The 19,735-nt window shown below is 40.1% G+C and overlaps 1 protein-coding gene across 5 annotated transcripts in view; it reads left to right on the top strand.

The window, feature by feature from the left end:
- The window catches only part of LOC149280686 (N-acetylgalactosaminyltransferase 7-like), a 57,038-nt gene that overhangs the window by 17,138 nt on the left and 20,165 nt on the right, over positions 1-19,735 (top strand). For 4 of the 5 annotated variants that reach the window (XM_089500179.1, XM_089500178.1, XM_089500174.1 and 1 more), the window contains one exon: positions 8,392-8,852. In XM_089500179.1, coding sequence (XP_089356305.1) covers positions 8,392-8,852 — 461 coding nt within the window. Of the gene's footprint in view, positions 1-4,244; positions 4,276-8,391; positions 8,853-19,735 lie in introns of all 5 variants that reach the window. The other variant, XM_089500177.1, reaches the window with a different exon arrangement.

Here is a 19,735-nt window from a genome sequence, read left to right as displayed (position 1 = left end):
TTTCGATATTCTGCAGTAAAAGGAATGATATTCATTAGAACAGATGGAACAGCACCTTTAGTACCATGCCATATAGAAGGGTAAGCTTGTGAGCTGGGCCGTCTTTATTTAATGTATTTGTTAGTTGATTCTACTTTTGTAATACCCTTTGAATGTATGTATTGTAAGAATCATAAAATGTCGGTCCAATATAAATACTATATAGCAGGGCTAAATTGCTCTAGTCATCGAAGGTCGCAAACAGGACCTTTAAGAAAATTGAGATCCCCGTGCATAAACGGGAAATGCAAAAATAATGGCCTGCTTGCAGCCATTGAGGACTGGAATTGCACGCACCTGTTTTATAGTCCAGTTAGCAATATATTCATTATAATAATAATAATAATAATTATAAAAAAAGGAACACCATTCCCCCAGAGCCATCCTTCCAAGACATAGTAACCCAAGCAAGTTCTTTTTTGCATGGAGATCATGTGGCAGTAGAGTACAGCTATAAAAATGTTCAAACTTAATCCAGATACCACGCTGGACATCATCTACTTGAATTAATTATACTTAATTTATTCTTTAAGACTTGAAATTTCATTACCAGTAATTGAAATCCCACTATTTTCTGTTTAATCTCCTGCACTGATACTTCTATGCTAATTTAAAGCTTGTGGTCAAAAAATGCATTATGGTTTTGTTTATGAGCTAATGAAACTCATCTGTCCTTGCGAGCCCTGGAAATCTCACGATTGAAATACAACAGCAAATACAGAAAATATGTGTGCATATTAAATAGCTACTAAGGTTCATAGTATGTTCTCATACCTGGGAGATTGGATGCTGGTGTAGTCCTTCCGGCATTAGCAATGTCATCGCTCAGATTTACTCTCATCGGAATTTGATGCTCTCTGAGAGAGTAGGGGAGTTTGGTCCAAGGTCAAAATCATGGGAAATCAGAGTTGTGCACTCAGAATGAAGAGCCAATAATAAGGTTAACATTAATAAATAGGTTAACTAATAATAACAACAATGGTAACATGGCAGAAAAGTGTGTGTGTATATATAGATGGGGGTGTGTGTGTATGTGTGTGTGTGTGTATATATTATATATATAATATATACATACATACACATACACACTATATGGACAAAAGTATTGGGACAGCCAACAGGGACTTTTATGAACTTAACACTCTAATTAGATAGACATTAAAATGTAGTTGCTCCCTCCTTTGCAGCTATCACAGCTTCCACTCTTCTGGGTAGATTTTGGAGCGTTTCTGTGGGAATTTTTTATGGCTGCAACAACTAATCGATAAAATCGATAATAATCGATAATGAAAATCGTTGCCAACGAATTTCATTATCGATTAGTTGAATTGATTTTTATCGATTATTAAATTAGGGTTTTTTCAGAGCAAACGCTCTGAAAAATACCCCTTATTATATAAACCGTTTCAGTGACTCACAGCAGCAGCTCCTACTTACCAGTCCCTCCCTGTAATCACCGTGACAACTGACCCCGCCCCCTTCCTTCTCCCAGAAGGCCAGAACCACATGGCTGTGACACTCATCTAACTGTAAGTATAAAATTAATATTTGGGCTACTGAAAGTTAGGGGAGGTGGGAGTTAATTTAGGGGCTGTTATGGTTAATGGGGTGTTTAGGGTTCATTTAGGGGCAGTTATGGTTAATGGGGTGTTTAGGGTTAATTTAGGGACAGTTATGGTTAATAGGGTGTTTAGGGTTAATTTAGGGGCAGCTATAGTTAATGGTGTGTTTAGGGTTAATTTAGGAGCAGCTGTGGTTAATGGGGTGTTTGGGGTTAATTTGAGGCAGTTTTGGTTAATGGTATGTTTAGGGTTAATTTAGGGGCTGTTGTGGTTCATGGGGTCTTTAGGGTTAATTTAGGGGCAGTTATGGTTAATGGGGTGTTTAGGGTTAATTTAATGATGAGGACTGAGGGTTAATTTTATTAATTTATTAAAGTTAACTTAAGGTGCAGTTAGAGATAAAGGGGGGCAAACTAAGGGGAATCTAAATCCTGGGGGCAGTGAAGATTAACCCAGTACTTATTTATAAAAGTATGGTCTGTGACTCTATGAGGGGACTATGAGATATCGGGGGGGTATAAGGCATATCTGGGGAGGATGGAGTGACATATCTGGGGGTATAAGGCATATAGGGTATATAAGGCATATGTGGGGAGGGCAGTGTGGCATGCCTGGGGAGGACAGAGTGGTGTATCAGGGTGTATAAGGCAGATCTGGGGCCACAGTGGCATATCTGGGGGTAGAGTGGAGTGGCTTATCTGGGGGTAGAGTGGAGTGGCATATGTGGGGAGGGCAGTGTGGCATGTCTGGGAGGCAGTGTGGCATGTCTGGGGAGGATGGAGTGGTGTATCGGGGTATAAGGTGTATCAGGCACAGTGGCATATGTGGGAGGCAGCGTGGAGTGGCATATGTGGGAGGCAGCGTGGAGTGGCATATGTGGGAGGCAGCGTGGAGTGGCATATGTGGGAGGCAGCGTGGAGTGGCATATGTGGGAGGCAGCGTGGAGTGGAATATGTGGGAGGCAGCGTGGAGTGGAATATGTGGGAGGCAGCGTGGAGTGGCATGTCTGGGAGGCAGCGTGGCAAGCCTGGGCTCAAACGTGCATAAATTAGGGGGGGCTGGTTGCGAAATAAAGGCAAGAAATGCATTTTATCAAAGTTTTTTTATTATGCTGTTTGTATTTAATATAATTTGTTTATTACATTATTTTAAATAAATGAAAAATTTACATTCATTTTTTTTATCCGATTAATCGATTAATCGAAAAAATAATCGGCCAACTAATCGATTATGAAAATAATCGTTAGTTGCAGCCCTAGAATTTTTGCACATTCACCCAGTAGGGCATTTGTGAGGTCAGGCACTGATGTAGGGCAAGAAGGCCTGGCTCATAATCTCCCTTCCAGTTCATCCTTAGGTGTTCAGTGGGGTTGAGGTCAGGGGGCTCTGTGCCGGCCAGTCAAGTTCTTTCACACCAAGCTCATCTAACCATGTATTTATGGACCTTGCTTAGTGCTCCGGGGTACAGTCTCATGCTGGAATAGAAAAGGGATTTCCCCAAACTGTTCCCACAAAGTTTGAAGCATAGCATTGTCCAAAATGTCTTGGTACGCTGAAGCATTAGGATTTTTCTTCACTGGGTCCAGCCCAAACCCTGATTTCCATAATCAAGAGGTATGTCCCAATACTTTTATCCATATAGTGTAGTAGAGCATATAGTAGTGCACAAAGCAAGGTCTGTGGTGCATGGCAGGTTGGCCACTTGCTACAGTAAGATTGCCTTGCAGACCGGTGTCAGCCGCGTGGGTGTGGATGGTGCGAGTTAATGGTAACTAATTCCTTTTTCTTTCTTTTGCTTTTGACCTTTGAGCGCAGTATCATTGTTTTAGTTTATAAGCGAGATACCTGTAGGTGCATCAGAAGGTCTTTGGTCAGTGTGGGTATTAGAAACAATTTTTTCAGCAGACATGGTGTAGACCGTCCTAAATAATGCAGATAAATTAGTAGCATCAATAAATATATAAGTTTCTATAAATTAAATATTCATTGTGTATACTAAAAATTCTAATTTGTTTCTCCAAGGGGATATCATTTCCTAGGAGTCTGAAAACCAGTTTATTCAGTAGCAGTTTTGAAAATTGATACGTTGATGCTTTGTGATCGTCCTTGACAATACATTTCTGATCTAGAAGCTGCACTAGTTTCTACTGAAAACCGGAAAGCAATGCCTTTTGAAATCCGTTTCCAGCCGAGCTCGAGTTTCACGAGATCAGTTATGTTTAAAGATAAGTATGTTGGAGGCATCAGACATCTTTTATGAAAGCAAATCTTGTACTTTGCCGATTTGATCTCAGTTTTGGCCTGCTTTTATTTATTATTTAATATATATGTCTTGTCAAAAAGCAAGAGATTTCCTTGACTGTTGTGTAAGTAGCGATGTCTTGTCCTGTAATAAGTGCTGAATACTTCTATTTCAAAGAAAGACTGGCTAATGGAATTATTTGGCCAGTTGAGAATGTTACGTTTCTGATTGATCTAATCATCGAGTGCATAATTGCTCTTGTGCGAAGTTTGATTTTGGAGGACCATTTAATGTTATGGCCAGTACTGTCTAGAGCTCAGTTGAGCGTGTCTGTTCTGCATGGCAGACTGCACATAGTTTGAGATTAGAGTAAGAAGCAGGTGCTTACAATAGCTATGAAGGAAATCACCTAGCAGTGTATTCCAGATACGCGTTTGTTTCATATTACTCTATCCTAGATGCTTGTGGTCAAGCGGTTTCATCTGGACAGTTCTGATCGAGGAAAGGCACATACATGATTACATTACATTCCACTCTGGTGATGATCTTGATCAACACTTGCCTTGAAGATCTTCTTATTGGTATTGAGAAGATAGATTGGATGTGTGCAGACCTATGTTTATAGAGGATGTTAATAGAGAATTTTCCTGTAAGGTTGACGGATGAATATCCTAGGAATCCTGGAATTGTTAGCGTTAGTTGTATACCTTATAGTATTAGTAATATAAAATTAGATTTTTTTTAAAAGATTTTTAGATTTTCTTTTGTCACTAAGTTTTATATGAAATTCATGAATTTTAAATAAAGCCCCACCTGTCCTTTCTGTACATGAGAATGAGGAAAATTAGCGTTGAACACACACATCAATAAATTCATTTACGGCTTGTGTCCTTAAGGGGCTAAATTCTGCTTAAAATACTTAATTGACAGATAATATTCATTTTTTATCTATACATCAAAGACTGTCTGGCAAGATATTTTTTTTTAATTTTTATAGCATTGCTCTAATTCTAAGGAAATCCGTCAAGCTCCTTGAACTCTGATGATAGAGGGAAATGCTTTGACAGCCTATGAATGTATGTCATACTAAGGAGTGTCTTTTTACATTTTGGATAAATGGTAAGGTGTAAGAAGAACACACTGAATGCAGTGAAAACAAGTTATATCTGCCACGTTACCGTATCCCAACCCAAGTTTATCATCAAATTAGTTGGGTTTTTTTCGTTAAAGAGTTAGTTAATTCTAAGGGACTTGGAGGAAAGACATTAGATCACTTTTCATATTTTTTTTTCTTACAGTCTTAATAGCAGAGGTATTTTGGGTTCAGTTTTTTTATTACTTGTTTTATAAGGTGTTTTCTTTCCATCGAGAGCGGACAGATTGCACAGCGTAACTTTCTTTAATGTGAACGGAAGGATCAAAAGTTTTCACGCATCTTGCATTATCTCCTGCATTCTGTTAAAATAATAAAGCCCTCGATCACAGCTCCCAAGTGGCCTCCTTGTGACATGCTGAAGCAAAGTGCATGATTATGATGTCCTATCCCAGCTGTCTGCCTCAATAGGTCACAAAAGTGACAGCAAATAGAAGTTTTTTGAGTTTTTTAGGAATTATTTTTTTTGTGTCCTTCTCCTAGCTGTGACTTTGCTTCAGAGAGTTGAAGTATGCTCTGTTTAGTTGGATAAGACAGTTTTTTTTGGTTTTTTTTTAACCCCTTAAGGACAATGGGCGGTTCCTAAACCCATTGAAAACAATGCATTTTGAGCCTGGGCTTTGTCATTAAGGGGTTAAAGAAGGATATACAAATGACTTTTTTCAATAGCAAATGAATGTCATTGACTTCATTATCACAAAATTCTGGTTTCACATGGAGGAACATGTGTAGGCAACATTGTGCTCTTTGCTCAGGCAATGTGCTTTTCTTTCTATCTGAATATTTACCAGAGCGCTGTGTGCTCTGCATTGTGCAGACCTTGCTCTGTCGCTGCAGTAGGTCTTGATTGTAGGCAATAAAATGTTTTCAGTTAAACCTGTAAATGGAGCAATGTATGTGTACAGGCGCACACACAAAGGCTCCGATCAAATGTCCTTCTTTTTTAAGCTACAATGTACGTTTCACAATTTTAACCGGTTATTTTGGCGCTCGAACTGAGAATTCAATTTGATAGCACATATAACCTGTTAAAATTGTGAAATGTACATCATAGTAGTAATTTAATATTTTTCAAGGCAATGTATTTTCCTGAAGCAATTTTTGACCCAATTTATCCACCAAACCTCTCATAATTTCGTACAAGGAAACTTTATTCCTTCTCAAGATTGTAAGGTTGCGAGCAGGGCTCTCTCCACCTAATGTATCGGTTTGTCTCAGTCTGTCAATTCTCGTCTTGTAATACCCCTTGAATATATGTATTGTATTAAGCGCTGTGTAAATTCTTGGCGCTATATAAATAAAAAAAAAATAATAATAATACTCTGGCTGCATGCTGATCAGATGGGGAATCCATGTTGGTTTGCATCTCCCCTACTTACTTCTGTCACCACTAGCTTAAAGCAGACTTGTCTCAATTCTCCGTATGAGAGATTCCTAAAATGATTAAATTACTGCTCAGTCTTCATGTAATTCCTAGATATGATGCTCATTAAGGGTCTGCCGTGGCTGAATATCATTCTATTTCGGTGCGCCAGCTACACTTCTGTCCAAAATGCTTCATGTCTCTTAAGTCAAGTAATATTTTTGTAGGCTTGTAAGCTGTTGGATGCATAAAGGAGATGTCAGGAGGTGATGCGATGATTATTATTTGTTTTCTATAGAAGAAAACAGGCAGTAATCATGCGCAGAGTTTCTGAGGGCAGGGAACACTAGGATGTAGACGGCTAATCATGGTGGCGGTAAATGCCCTCCTATTCACTGCTTGCATTCCAACCTTTCATGGTTGCCTTGCTGCCCCTAAACCTTTACTGATAACCAAATCCTTAATATCTTTGGCTTGTAAACTGATCCTTGCTTAATTCAAATAGAAAATCTGAAAGAGGCATGTACCGGTATTAGTGAATGTCTCAAAAGATGGAGCTCTACAAGCAAATGCATAGGTATCAGATATAAATGGTCAGTAACCCTGAGATCAAGTCAAAGTATGCCTTAAAACAGGGAACAAACACCGATTTATTGTAGCGGCAAATGGATATGCACAAACACCTGACTGCTGGCAGACCTCGCCGACAGCTTTGCTGTGCATGTTCAGGCGTCAGCGGCTCAAATTCGCTGGCACGAGATTTGTTTCTTCTATCAGTAGGACCCGGGATTGTATGACAAGGTACACCCGCCGATAAAGAACATAGAACAGTGTTTAATAGTACGGAAGGAATATACTTGAGAGATCTGCATACCTGGGGACTTTCTAAATTAGCTGACTCTGAAATTCTTGCCATAATAACTCTTTAATGGCCCATCGTGAACATCCTATGACTCGTTTAATGTGTTAACCAAATGGCTCTAATACAGGGAAACCTTGAAATCATGATTTAAAGTTAGTTAATTAAGTCGCCTGCATTCAAGCAGGAATAATTGACCTTAACATACTGGTAGCAAAAGCAACAATTGGAAGGTGATATGATTGCAGCAGTGTAAAATGGGAAGAAATTGGTTCTAGACTGCATCACTCAGAGAATCTGACCCTTCACTCCAAGATTGGGGCAAAAACCTTGAGAGTTCCCAGGTACGGACATAGATAACTGCACTTTGTTCAGCTTAAGTCACTCAGATTTAGTTGATTTGTTCTTAAGCGGTTCAAATATTAACCTTTGATTGCAGGGCCGGGTGTGCCTTACAGTACTAGCAGGATCAGAATACGGGATGGTTACCTGTTCCATTCGTGGCATTCCCTTAGGCCTTAATCTGAAACCAAGGTATTTTTTTCTAATACGACACAACACATATGCTCATTAAACAGGACGGAGGAAACCATGTTTTCTTATTTATTTTCCTCCTCAGACTTGGGGGAATTGGCACACACTAATTTGTCACTGGCAGGTAAACAGCAGAGAAAGGCAGAAGCGCGTTACCTTTTCTTTTGCAAATTTATTTTCCCTTGTTCAAGAAGCATAAATTGTTTGTTCTGCGGTTTTTTGTTTCCAGCAATATTTCTTGGTATTCCCAAGACCTTATCTATCCTTACTTGCATAAAATGCTGGCGTGACTTTACATTTTAAGATTCAAAACTGTAGACTGAGCTTAATGTTACTGTCAAAAAAACAAAAACAAAAAAACCCCTGTGATATTTTGCCAAATTCCTATCTGATGGAACCTTCTTGAATAAGTGATATATTGCCTCTTTTAATCATGTCAAGTCCAACTGTGTCTGGTTCCATGTGAACATTATGGACGTGCAAACAGATGAGATAAGTGATGGCTCCACTACATATAAAGATTGCGTATTTATAAGTGGTACCAGTCTTACTTTTTTTACAAGGTTTGTTTACTATGGTTTCACCAACATTGGGCACCTGAAAAAAAGCTTGCTTCTAAATGATATTCTTTCTTATCAGGAAGAAAATAATGCCATACTTCCTCAACCTGGCAAACCCGAGAACAACATGGCACCCAAGAACAATTTCCAACCAGTAGTTCCCTGGCCCCGTGTTGAGGGGGTAGAGGTAGACCTTGAATCTATCCGAAGAAAGAATAAAGTAAAGAATGAGCAAGAGAAACTGGGCGGGAATGCAAACAATCAGCAGAAGGTCATGCAGCGACAGTACCTTACTTTCAAACCTCAAAAGCACGTATATCTTGATCCAGTACTGAGGTCTGGCATCTTGGGGAACTTTGAACCTAAAGAACCAGAACCTCAAGGAGTCGCCGGAGGCCCAGGAGAAGGAGGGAAACCATTTGTGTTAGGATCTGACTACAAGGACTCAATCCAAGCCAGCATTAAAGAGTTCGGTTTTAACATGGTGGCCAGTGACATGATCTCATTAGACCGGACTGTCAACGATTTACGTCATGATGAGTAAGGAAACATTTGTTTTTTAATTTTTATAATATATTTATTTTTATATGAGGATTAGTGTAAACCCCTGATAGAAAGACAGATCAACTTGTTATGTTTCATTTTGCATATGGCAATATCTGTGGAATGGTCACCCTCAGGCCCTATATAGATCATTCCACATATCCATATTTTTGACATGTTTGTGTTTCAGGAACTTGCAACCTGGTGATGAACTTGTCAGAACATGCCTTTTAAGATGGCTTTATCCAGTCGTATCGACTGGAGTTGATGTATCGAGTATATAAAGAGTAGATAAAGGCTCAGACATTATAAAACTATTCCTCCTGATTTCCAAGGAGGCTCTTTAATGCTTATTAATCTATAATTTAATGAACTTTCCTTGTTCTATCAAACAATATTATATAGTCGACATACAATAATTGGGGGTTAAGGCACAGTTCAAATCCTGCCTGTATGCTCTGTGCTTTGTGAAACTAAATGGGTCATATGAGTTAATATATGTAAGGACGGATATAAACTAATATGACCCAACTGCTTTCATCCATTACATACTCTTCTTCGTATGCAATGTATTATTAAATAGAATAATTATACATTGAGAAAAATGTAATACGCAATAATAATTGATCATGGTATTGCGAAGTCCTCATATGTCTCTTCCTATTAAATCCACTTGTTGGCCTCCTACGTTGGCTGGACAGACAGACACATACTACTTTAGCAGCAACAACCCAGGTGGGAAATAAGTGAAAAAGAAATTCATAAAAATCCATTCACTTTTATGTAAATGTTCCAGGAATATAGAACTAAAGTATATAGAGAGAAGATAATATATTTACCCTTAGTTTGGATACTATAAGATTCTTGCAGCGAAATTCCTTAAAAAACCAAAAATTAAATAAAAATAATAATTTAATAAAAAGTATTCCTGTACATTACATTAAACATATGTTATATAACGCCAGAAGATTCTGCAGCGCTTTACAACCTATAATCTAGTTGGTGTAGCAAACCATTACATTCTTTTTTTTTTTATTATTATTATTGTTTATAAAATATTTCAGCAAAAGGTGGAATTTGTTTTTCACTTGTGACTTACTGTGTGTTGTGGACATACTTTGCCTCAAGCGCCCTCACACCTCGCCTTCACTTAATATGTGAACTGAACTAATATGTGAGGCTTTATTTATTTGTCAGTATCTTCAATACAAGGGATTTCATAATGGAGTTTTCCAGAACAGAACAAAAATGACTTAAACATATACAAAACCTGCAGAACAGGTACAAGAAAATGAACTGCAGACAGACTACTCCATAAGCCCTCCAAGGATGACTTGATGCTCCATAGGCTTTCCAAGACAGGTTGTCTTAACATGTTGTATGTTCGTCTATTTGTCTTCATTACTTTGCAAGAATGAGTTGAAGCAAGGTAAAAAAACAATGGACTGTTTTCCATTGTGCAGGGATAACGAAGTACCGCTAATTTCAGTAGAAGTCCTCCGGGGCTGTCCCTTTTATCATGAGCAGTTAATGGAGTTTAGGATCAAGACTTGACAAAACCAAGCATTGCATCCTAGGACCCAGGGTTTCAACTGAATAATACATAAACCAGCTCAATGGAGAGCCAATTTGTGTGTTTTAAAAGCTGGATCTATATAGAGCTGGCTTTTCCTTGACTTGCACCACTGGGAGACAGAAGCTCGGGGGGCTCTTGTCAAGCTCTGGGTTATATTAAATGAATCTCATTGCAGCTACTGCAAAACTCAGTTTGGTGGATAAGTCTACTCTATCTGCTTTTTTGCGTCTGTAATCTCGTCTCCATTCATAACACACGTTGTCCAGGTATGTATTACCCTACGGCCAATATTGGATGCTTCTACCGCCACTAAGGGTTATTGAGGACTTCATTGCAGCCTCATGCCACAACGTGGGAGAGAGCTTTCTGTTCAAACTAAGAAATGTGGTTTAATAAAAGGCCTTTCATATTCACATGTAACGTTCTTTTGATCATAGGTGTCAGACTGTCCAAGATGGTCAACGTTCCAATATATTTAGCGTGCGCTATACAGCAATACAGTGGTGCTTCTCTTTGTGATCATGTATAGCTGATTAAATGATTTATATTTACCTTTAACACCCAGGTATTGCTTGAGTACATGATAATTAAATGTTTTGGTACAGGGAGCCTGTTGTAAAAGGTCTATGCAGCAACATTCAAATCCTTGTTGGGGGAAGCGTAATTTAATTACAATGTAATATATGATCGCCTACTTCACCCATACCCGACCAGCAGAGTGGGTGGAATGAGACTGGTTTATCCTGTTTGAAGTGCTAAAAGGCTGTCTCAGGGGTTACACTGTATTAATAGTAGGATAGTAAATGCTCAAGCTCCTATTAGAGTCATGTCGTGGCTCATGTCCTGCGGGGATGGAGGAGAATGTGGCAGGACTGGTTTCTCTCTGTAAAACCTGATCTTCAAAGCCTTCACATTTTGCTCTTACATATATATTTATAGGTTGTAGCCTTCCTTTCGTATTTAAAACAGCTACACCTTAGTCATTCATGTTTTTTGGCATTGAATGCAATGTTATTTACATTAGAATCATTGGGTTAGAAGAAAAGTGCATTGTCTTGTTAACGTGAACATTTTATGCATATTTCAGATTCACTTATTTTGGTAAACATATTTTATATTAATGGCTCTGGAATTGTATCTAATGTAATAATCTTGTAAAAAATGTGCCCCTTTCTATCACTAGTTAAAGGAACGATCCAGTACCCCAATGCAGCCCCATCAATGCATAATGCATATGAAAGTACCTTGTAAGTACTTTCAAAAACATTCTTGGTTATCTGTGAAAAATATAACGTTTCAACTAATTTTGTTGTCAGTTGCTCAGTTGAGCGGTTTCATGACACACAGGTTGTGACAGCGGTTAACAAGGTATTGTCCTCTGTAGTCTGCTCCACCAATTTAACTGCTTTATTCTTCATATCTTTATGCTGATCCTAAGCATTCTTGAAGGACTTTACTGCATCTGTTAGATATGAGAAGGAAGACAGCCTACCATCCACCAGGTTACTCTATGTAATGGGGAATGCAAGGTGCCATTTTATATAGTCACAAATATCCTTTTTTAAATTGTTGAGCAGTATTACCAGTATCCTCAGTGGTACCTCAGGCCTTCTCATGGTTTACACTTCAGACAACATTCTTTTTTTTTTTTTTTCAAATCTCCATTTATTAAAAAAAGTAACATTGCATATTCAAAGGACAGGATACAATAGGCATCACAGTAAAGCAGTATACATCAGGCGATATGCATTCAGAGAGAAAACAGTTCGAATAGGAACTACAAACAGCGATATACACTGCATTAACTTCAAGTGAGATCGATCGAGACAAGGGGTACAGAACGCGCAATATCACGTATACAATATTACAGGATGTATGAACACACAGTTCCGAGTCGGAGAGTTGCCAAGTACCAAAAAAAATAAAACAAACAAAACTAAGATAACAGTGCACAGTAATCTATGGATGGATGGAGCGCCCTCTAACGAGTCACCCAAATTTGAGGACAACATTCTTAAGTATTATGTGCTTTCTTTATCCCCCCCCCTTTTCATCATCGTATCTTGGCGAGCAATAGCTGTCCAGTTTGTGGATTGGTGTCCAAAGCAAAATTTGGTGGCCTAACAATGGCTACTTTGGTTTGAGCCCAAGCGCAATTGAACATTTTTACTTGCATTTGCTCCCAGGTTACTTTGTGTGCCAGACTTAATAATTTAATGAGAGCAGAACTGCTGCAGATACCACTGGCCGCTGAAGCTGGGAAGGATTTATATTCATGGCTGCTTAGCGGAAGAGATTATTTCATTGTTTAGAAAATCCTGCCTTGTCATTTTCTCAATTAGATTTTGTTTGTTATCTTTGGCTGGCTTAAACTGTTTGGCTGGTTTCCTGAACACAGGCTGCCCTTCTTTAAATTTCTGGAGCAATGTGTAATATATCAAGACTCCTTTTTTAGCATATGATTGCCAAATGACGCGCAGTGCATTCTTTATCATTGTGTCATCAGTGGTATCCAATGCTTCGTATTTAAAGGTCGCACCTAAAAATAGCGTTTATAAACCTTAAATAACGTTACGTAAAATTAAATAGGATTGGACCTTGATCTAATGACTTCCTCGAAATATATCTAGAATACATATAAGAAGCGTGTATTATTGTAAAGTAATGTAGAACAGTACCTATCTAGCATGTCCGAGGCTTTACAAACGCCGTTTGGAAAACACATGGCCAAGCCAATCCTTGTTTACCATAGCATGATTTTTTTAGGGATCTAATGAAGTAGATGTAGTTATAGTCGTCTCACTTCCAATATAACCTCTCTGGTATGTTTCTATGCATACCTGGGAATTTTGATAGTTTAGACATCCAAAATTCTTGCCTGGTAACCAAACATGGAGGGCCAGGCAGACCAGTAACCTCAATAAAGCCTGACTCCCCCCAAACCTCTGATTGCACATCACCAATCACTGTCATAAACTTGTCACTTACAAGTGATCTGGTTATATACTTTTTTCACATTTCACCACATATATATATATTTAATTTTTAACCTAAAAATGTTTTGACCACAGATGAATGACCCTTTAGGTCACTGTTAATTGATCAATCTCATCAATCAATAGCCAGTGACCTAATGTGATCATCATCCCCATCACTAAAACTGTAACCTAACATCTAACCGTACCTAACACTTTCACATAGGGCTGAAACAACGAATCGATAATATCGATAATAATCGATAACGGAAATCGTTGTCGACGATTTCCGTTATCGATTAATCGAGTGATCGATTCGTTGTTGGAGCACTCGGCTCCTTTTACTTACCTCCGCGAGCGTTCCCCGCTTCCGCTACACGCGCCTTCTTTTAGTTGCGGTTCGCTCTGTGCGAGTGGCTCCGTTCGCACAGAGCGATTCGCGGGGGTGGGGGTGGGGTTTCAGGGGATGCAGGGCAGAGTGGGGGTGGGGGGGGGCAGGCCAGGGTAGGAGACTGAGTGCAGGGCAGGGTGGGGGTGGGGATGCAGGGCAGGGTGTGAGTGTGGGGGCAGGGCAGGAGACTGGGTGCAGGGCAGAGTGGGGGTGGGGGTGCAGGGCAGAGTTGGAGACTGGGTGCAGGGCAGAGTGTGAGTGTGGGTGCAGAGCAGAGTGGGTGCAGGGTGTGAGTGTGGGGGCAGGGCTGGGTGCAGGGCAGAGTTGGAGACTGGGTGCAGGGGCACAGTGCAAAGTGCCAGGGCTGGGTGCAAAGTGCCAGGGCTGGGTGCAAAGTGCCAGGGCTGGGTGCAAAGTGCTGGGTGCAAAGTGCCAGGGCTGGGTGCAAAGTGCTGGGTGCAAAGTGCCAGGGCTGGGTGCAAAGTTCTGGGTGCAAAGTGCCAGGGCTGGGTGCAAAGTGCTGGGTGCAAAGTGCTGGGTGCAAAGTGCCAGGGCTGGGGCAAAGTTTCTTGAACAGTAATAGTCCACCTCTTTTCAGAATGTTTGGGGTTATTTTGTTTCATAAATATTGTGTTTGGGTTTTTGTACTTTGAAAATATTGTTTTTTTATTATATCATAACAAAATAAGAATGTTAATGTAAATTTTAAGTTGTTTTTTAACATCCAGTTCATTAAATTATTTTAAATAAACAAAAAATTTGCATATTGTTTTTTTTTATCCGATTAATCGATTAATCGAAAAAATAATCGGCCAACTAATCGATTATTTAAATAATCGTTAGTTGCAGCCCTACTTTCACAATCCACTTACAAGACCCCAGCGCTACCCCTTACGGAATACCTTGGCCTTTAAGTATATTCACTAAGGAAGTTGTTGAGTTAGTTGTTTGTGTACTTAGATGGTTCTGAGACACTAAAAACTAATTTGAAAAATTACCCCTAAACCCACAGAAGGAGAGACACTAAAAAAATGCCCCGAACCCAGGAAACCTACTTATGCAAAAACCATGCCATGTGTAAAACAAATAAACCCTGTTGTTCATCCTGATACCTGCAAGAAACGAAGAAAAGGATAGCTCAATCACTTATGTTCCCGTTAGACTCGTAGTTATCGCTGTCCACTTAGAAAGGTAAGTAGGGTGTCTGCGGTCCTCTGGCTTTCTGGGAATATATAGTTTTATAGGGGTTATTCTGATGTTTTAAAGAGTATGTTTACTCTCAAAAACATGATGTGTGCCTTACTGGTTTAACAGAAAAAATGAAACCTTTGTGCACTCTCATGATCTCGGATGTCTTGTGACCACGTGATGCTCACATACCACATATATATGTGCTATGTGCTCAGCAGAAGTGGGAGATTATTTTTTATTTTGTTTTTTTTTTCCTGTCCCATGTATCCCAGCATGCAGCATCCATCCCAAAATGTCACCGATGTGAAAGTATAGAGAATGTTCCCATTATTTGTGTTTGTGGTAGACCACCTGGAAAGGTAAGTGGGGTGGTGGGCTTTTTTAAGAGAATTTATCATTTTATGGGGTTATTTTGTTTATGGATAGTTTTACCCCCAAAAGCATGAGGTGCTCCTACTTTATTCAGCTTAAGAAAGTGAAACTTCTTCTCACTCTCATGATTTGGGGGCCCTGCAATGCTGACATACCACATATACGTGGTATCTATATGTGCTCAGGAGAAGTGTGAGATTAATGTTTTTGTGTTTTCTTTCTTGCTCTAGGTATCCCAATGTGAATCATTCCTCGCAGAACGTGACAAAGTTGAACAAAAACCTCAAAATTCTGTGTTCCAGTTAGAATTGTAGTTGCAGTGGGCCACCTAGAAAGGTTAGTGGGGTGTTTTTGAAATGTCCAGGGGTGTACTTTTGGGAATTATACCATTTATGGGGTACATTGATGTATGGGACCTCTACTGTGTCTCAAATGAGATATGGGCTAGCAAAGTGATCTACTAGATTTCCAAGTTTGAAAACTGGAATGCTTTGATCCCACAATGTCTGAGAAACATGACACAGCCATGCATGTTGTGTATTGCTGTACTAGGGGGGTGTTGCTGCCTAGAAATCATAATTTGTTTCAGTAATTGCACATGAAATGTACTGAAATACTGCATTTGTATATAATTGTAAAATTATTTTTTTACTACACAAATTTAAATAAAAAGTCTTAAATTGCCCCCAGTAAAATACTTTGGGTTCTCAAAAAAATATATACTTTTGTTCAGCAGTTTTGTTTTTTTCTGGTCGCTTTTGGGGCCCAACACCCAGCATATCACATTTTTTTAATAGAAATAGTGGCGCACATTTTTCATATTTAGCCTTATAACTACCAAAATAGATGCAGATACCAGGCATATAAGGCGTTTCCAAAATGAGGATATTTTGTTTGTGTTCCCTTTTTGGACGCCTAGTTGTGTTTCCTTCACTTGCACTGGCTACGCATAATTTTTACAACCTCTGCTTCTGCCCTCCACTTCCGCTGGGGCTTCTATGATGAAGCACCGGCGTGACACGACCTTCCGCTGCATCATCCTAGAAGCCCCAGCAGAAATGGAGGATGTCTACGCGCATCACACAGACGTCCACTGGCTGCCAGAGAGGAGGATCCAGGTCCCCTGCAGCGCTGTGGGGGATCTGGATCTTAGTCTTATAGTCAGACCTCTATTTGATGTTCGATTATAACACGAGAGGTATTTTTCAGAGCATTTGCTCTCATCTTATATTTGATAAAATCGATTCAACTAATCGATATTGAAAATCATTTACAACTATTTTCACTATCGATTATTATCGATTAGTTGTTGCAGCCCTACCTACCTGGTTGTTTTTGGAAAACGTTGTAAAATAACCCTGATCCTGTGGTTAAATCTCTCACTGCATTAATTTCTACTGCTGCTGAGGAGAGGCATTTCCATTTATCTACCACCCTCTCAGTAACGTAAAACTTCCTTATGCTATATCTAAAACTCTGACTCTTTAACTCTGTTAAATCCCTTTAAGTAATTAAATGTTGTTTTAATGAATCTTATTGATCCTGCCAAGAAAAGAAAATGTGTCAGAATAAGGTAAAATCTATAAAATCTGTTAATAATATGACGTGAAGCTCTAATACGTTAATAAGCCACATATACCCCTCCTCCAGTTTGTTGGCTTTAAATTCATATTCACCTGCGATTACATTTGCCATGCATTAGCATTTTGATTTTTTTGATACCTCTTTTTACCATGTGGGACACGGAGATTGACAGCTGAAATACAATTTATTGAATTATTCGAGCATCCATCCCTCAGTGTGTTTTCCTAGGAGCTGTTATATATGCGAGTTAAATGGATTGTTTCTGTTCCTGCCTTTCAGAGATTGATGGATATGATTTCTTAATTTAAATAGAAAAGGATTTCCCCAGAGAATGTAGGTTCTTATCCCAGTACGCCTGATGTTCCATGCCACCATGTATGACTTCGACGCTTTTGAGATCTTTCTGTATTATTTATTTTGTGATTAAAATAAAATGGTCAGGGAGTCTTTGTCAGGAAGACTGTTACACCAGTGTCACAGGTTTGGAAAATAAGGCACATTGTATTACCGTATTGGCTCGAATATAGGCCGCACTTTTTCCCCCCACTTTAAGTCTTTAAAGTGGGGGTGCGGCCTATATTCGGGGTCTAGCGCCCGACGCCCGGGACATGCAGTCCCGGGCAGGCAGCGGGGTTAGGATACAGAGCAACCGCAGCGGTGCAGGGGATCTGCATCCTACTCCGATACGCTCAGACAGCCTCCCGTGCCAGCACTTTCCACGGGGGGGGGTGCCGGCACGGGAGGTTGTCTAAGCGCATCGTGCGGACGGTCACCGGCTGCCGCGATGCGGGTAAACAGCCTCCGCTGCCGGCACGTCTGCACGATGTGCTTTAACAATCTCCCCCCGTGGGAATTCCCGGCAAGGGAGATTGTTAAAGCACATCGTGCAGACGTGCCGGCAGCAGAGGTTGTTTACCCGCATCGCCGCAGCCGGTGACCGTCCACACTATGCGTTTTACCTCTGCCCCCAAGACTTACCAGAGCAGACTTCCGGGTGTCTTGCAGGGCCGGCGGGGGGACATCTACACAATACGTGCATACAATTTCCGGTGCCGGCACATCCGCTGAGTCCCGGCACCGGAAGTTGTATACGCGTATTGCATAGATGTTCCCAGCCGGCCCCGCAAGACACCTGGGAGTCTGCTCTGGTAAGTCGGGGGGGCAGAGTGGCAGCATATCTCGGGGGGGGGGATGAGGACAGTGGCAGCATATCTCGGGGGGGGGAGGACAGTGGCAGCATATCTCGGGGGGGAGGACAGTGGCAGCATATCTCAGGGGGGGAGGAGGAGGACAGTGGCAGCATTTCTCGGGGGGGGAGGACAGTGGCAGCATATCTTGGGGGGGGTGGCAGCATATCTCGGCGGGGGGAGACAGAGTGGCAGCATGTTTTTTTGGTGCTTTTTTAAAGAAAAAAACTTTCTTTAAAAAGGCACCAAACTTTTAGGGTGCGGCCTATATACGGGGGCGGCCTATATCCGAGCCAATACGGTACTTTAAGAAGTTGGCGACTGCTGTCCCAGAGCATTACTTGTTCCCAGTCCACTACTGGTTCAGGAGTGCCGTGTGTTCTTTTGGGGTTAAGTTTGTATCTTCAAAGGTAAGAAGGGAATATTAGGGAAAATAGATGAAGTCGAGTGGCTAGGAGAGGGTCATAATAGACTATGATAAAATCATAATGCTGACGGTATGAATATATTACCTTAGGGCTTAGTGGTGATAGAAGAAAGTAGCAAATATTACACTACTGGGATGAGTTGAGTTTATGGGGCGAGTATAATTCAGATAACCTTTTTGTATTACATGAAAATTTTAGTGTATAGGATTGCTTACTCCTGTATGGTAGACCTGGAGTCTTAAACCGCTATAAAACCACTGATTTTACATGAATTTACCCATTATCACAGGCGGGACATGCAGTGTCATGCATCTAAGTCTTCTCTGGTATATGAAAAGTTAGTGAGGAATTCTGCATTTGACCAAATCTGACCAATCTCGTTCTTTGGCTTCTCCCCCAGAACTGTCCCCTTGTTAAGTCAAGTTCATAAATTGAATTGAATATCTTCTAAACAGAAGTTTAATATTCTAGTCAATTGCGCCTTGGCAAAGAAGATTGCCCAGAACAGCTCGACCGTAGAGCTTGTGCTTTCAGCAGGAATATGATGAGTTGTTTAATTACATCACTACAATAATTGCATGTCTGATACCGCTTAATGAAATAAGCTGGCAGTAATTACTCTTGGTACCAGAGTCCCTGGCAACCAGGCATTCGGGGCCTTGCTTCTTTTCTGTATGCTAGATTCACAACGGCAGCGTTTTGTGAATCTAGAATTGCCTCTAAAGGCTCTCTGCAAGCTGGAGGTAAGTAAGGTACAACTGAAAACTTCTACTGCCATGTATTCGTTACTTTGTTGTACATTTTGAAAGATATTTTTTAATGGAATTACTCTTGGAGATGACATTTTTGGAGTGGTGTTTTACTGATGAACCCTATGCAGAGAGACAGTGTGCTCCTTCAGATAGCGTTAAATCTAACAAAACATCTATTCATGCAGATATGTCTACTACTCAAAGTTAACAGAAATAGAAAGTTGTAATTACTGTTATAAATACACATTGTTAGAACTAAAAACAAAAAGAATAATCCACCATACACATGCCCAGAAATGGAGTGGGAAAAATACCGTATTTTTCAATTTTTTCATAAAATACAGTGGTGTGTATAGTAATGTAGGTTGACAAAAACCTGATTTTATCACATTTTGTTCCATTATCTGCAGGCCCAGAGGCTGTC

The sequence above is a fragment of the Sceloporus occidentalis genome, unplaced genomic scaffold (assembly GCF_023333645.1).
Source record: "Sceloporus occidentalis isolate IW3139 unplaced genomic scaffold, rSceOcc1.0.p SCAF_149, whole genome shotgun sequence".
Lineage (NCBI taxonomy): Eukaryota > Metazoa > Chordata > Lepidosauria > Squamata > Phrynosomatidae > Sceloporus > Sceloporus occidentalis.
The sequence above is the reverse complement of the archived record's forward strand: the minus strand, read 5'-3'. Positions and strand labels throughout refer to the sequence as shown.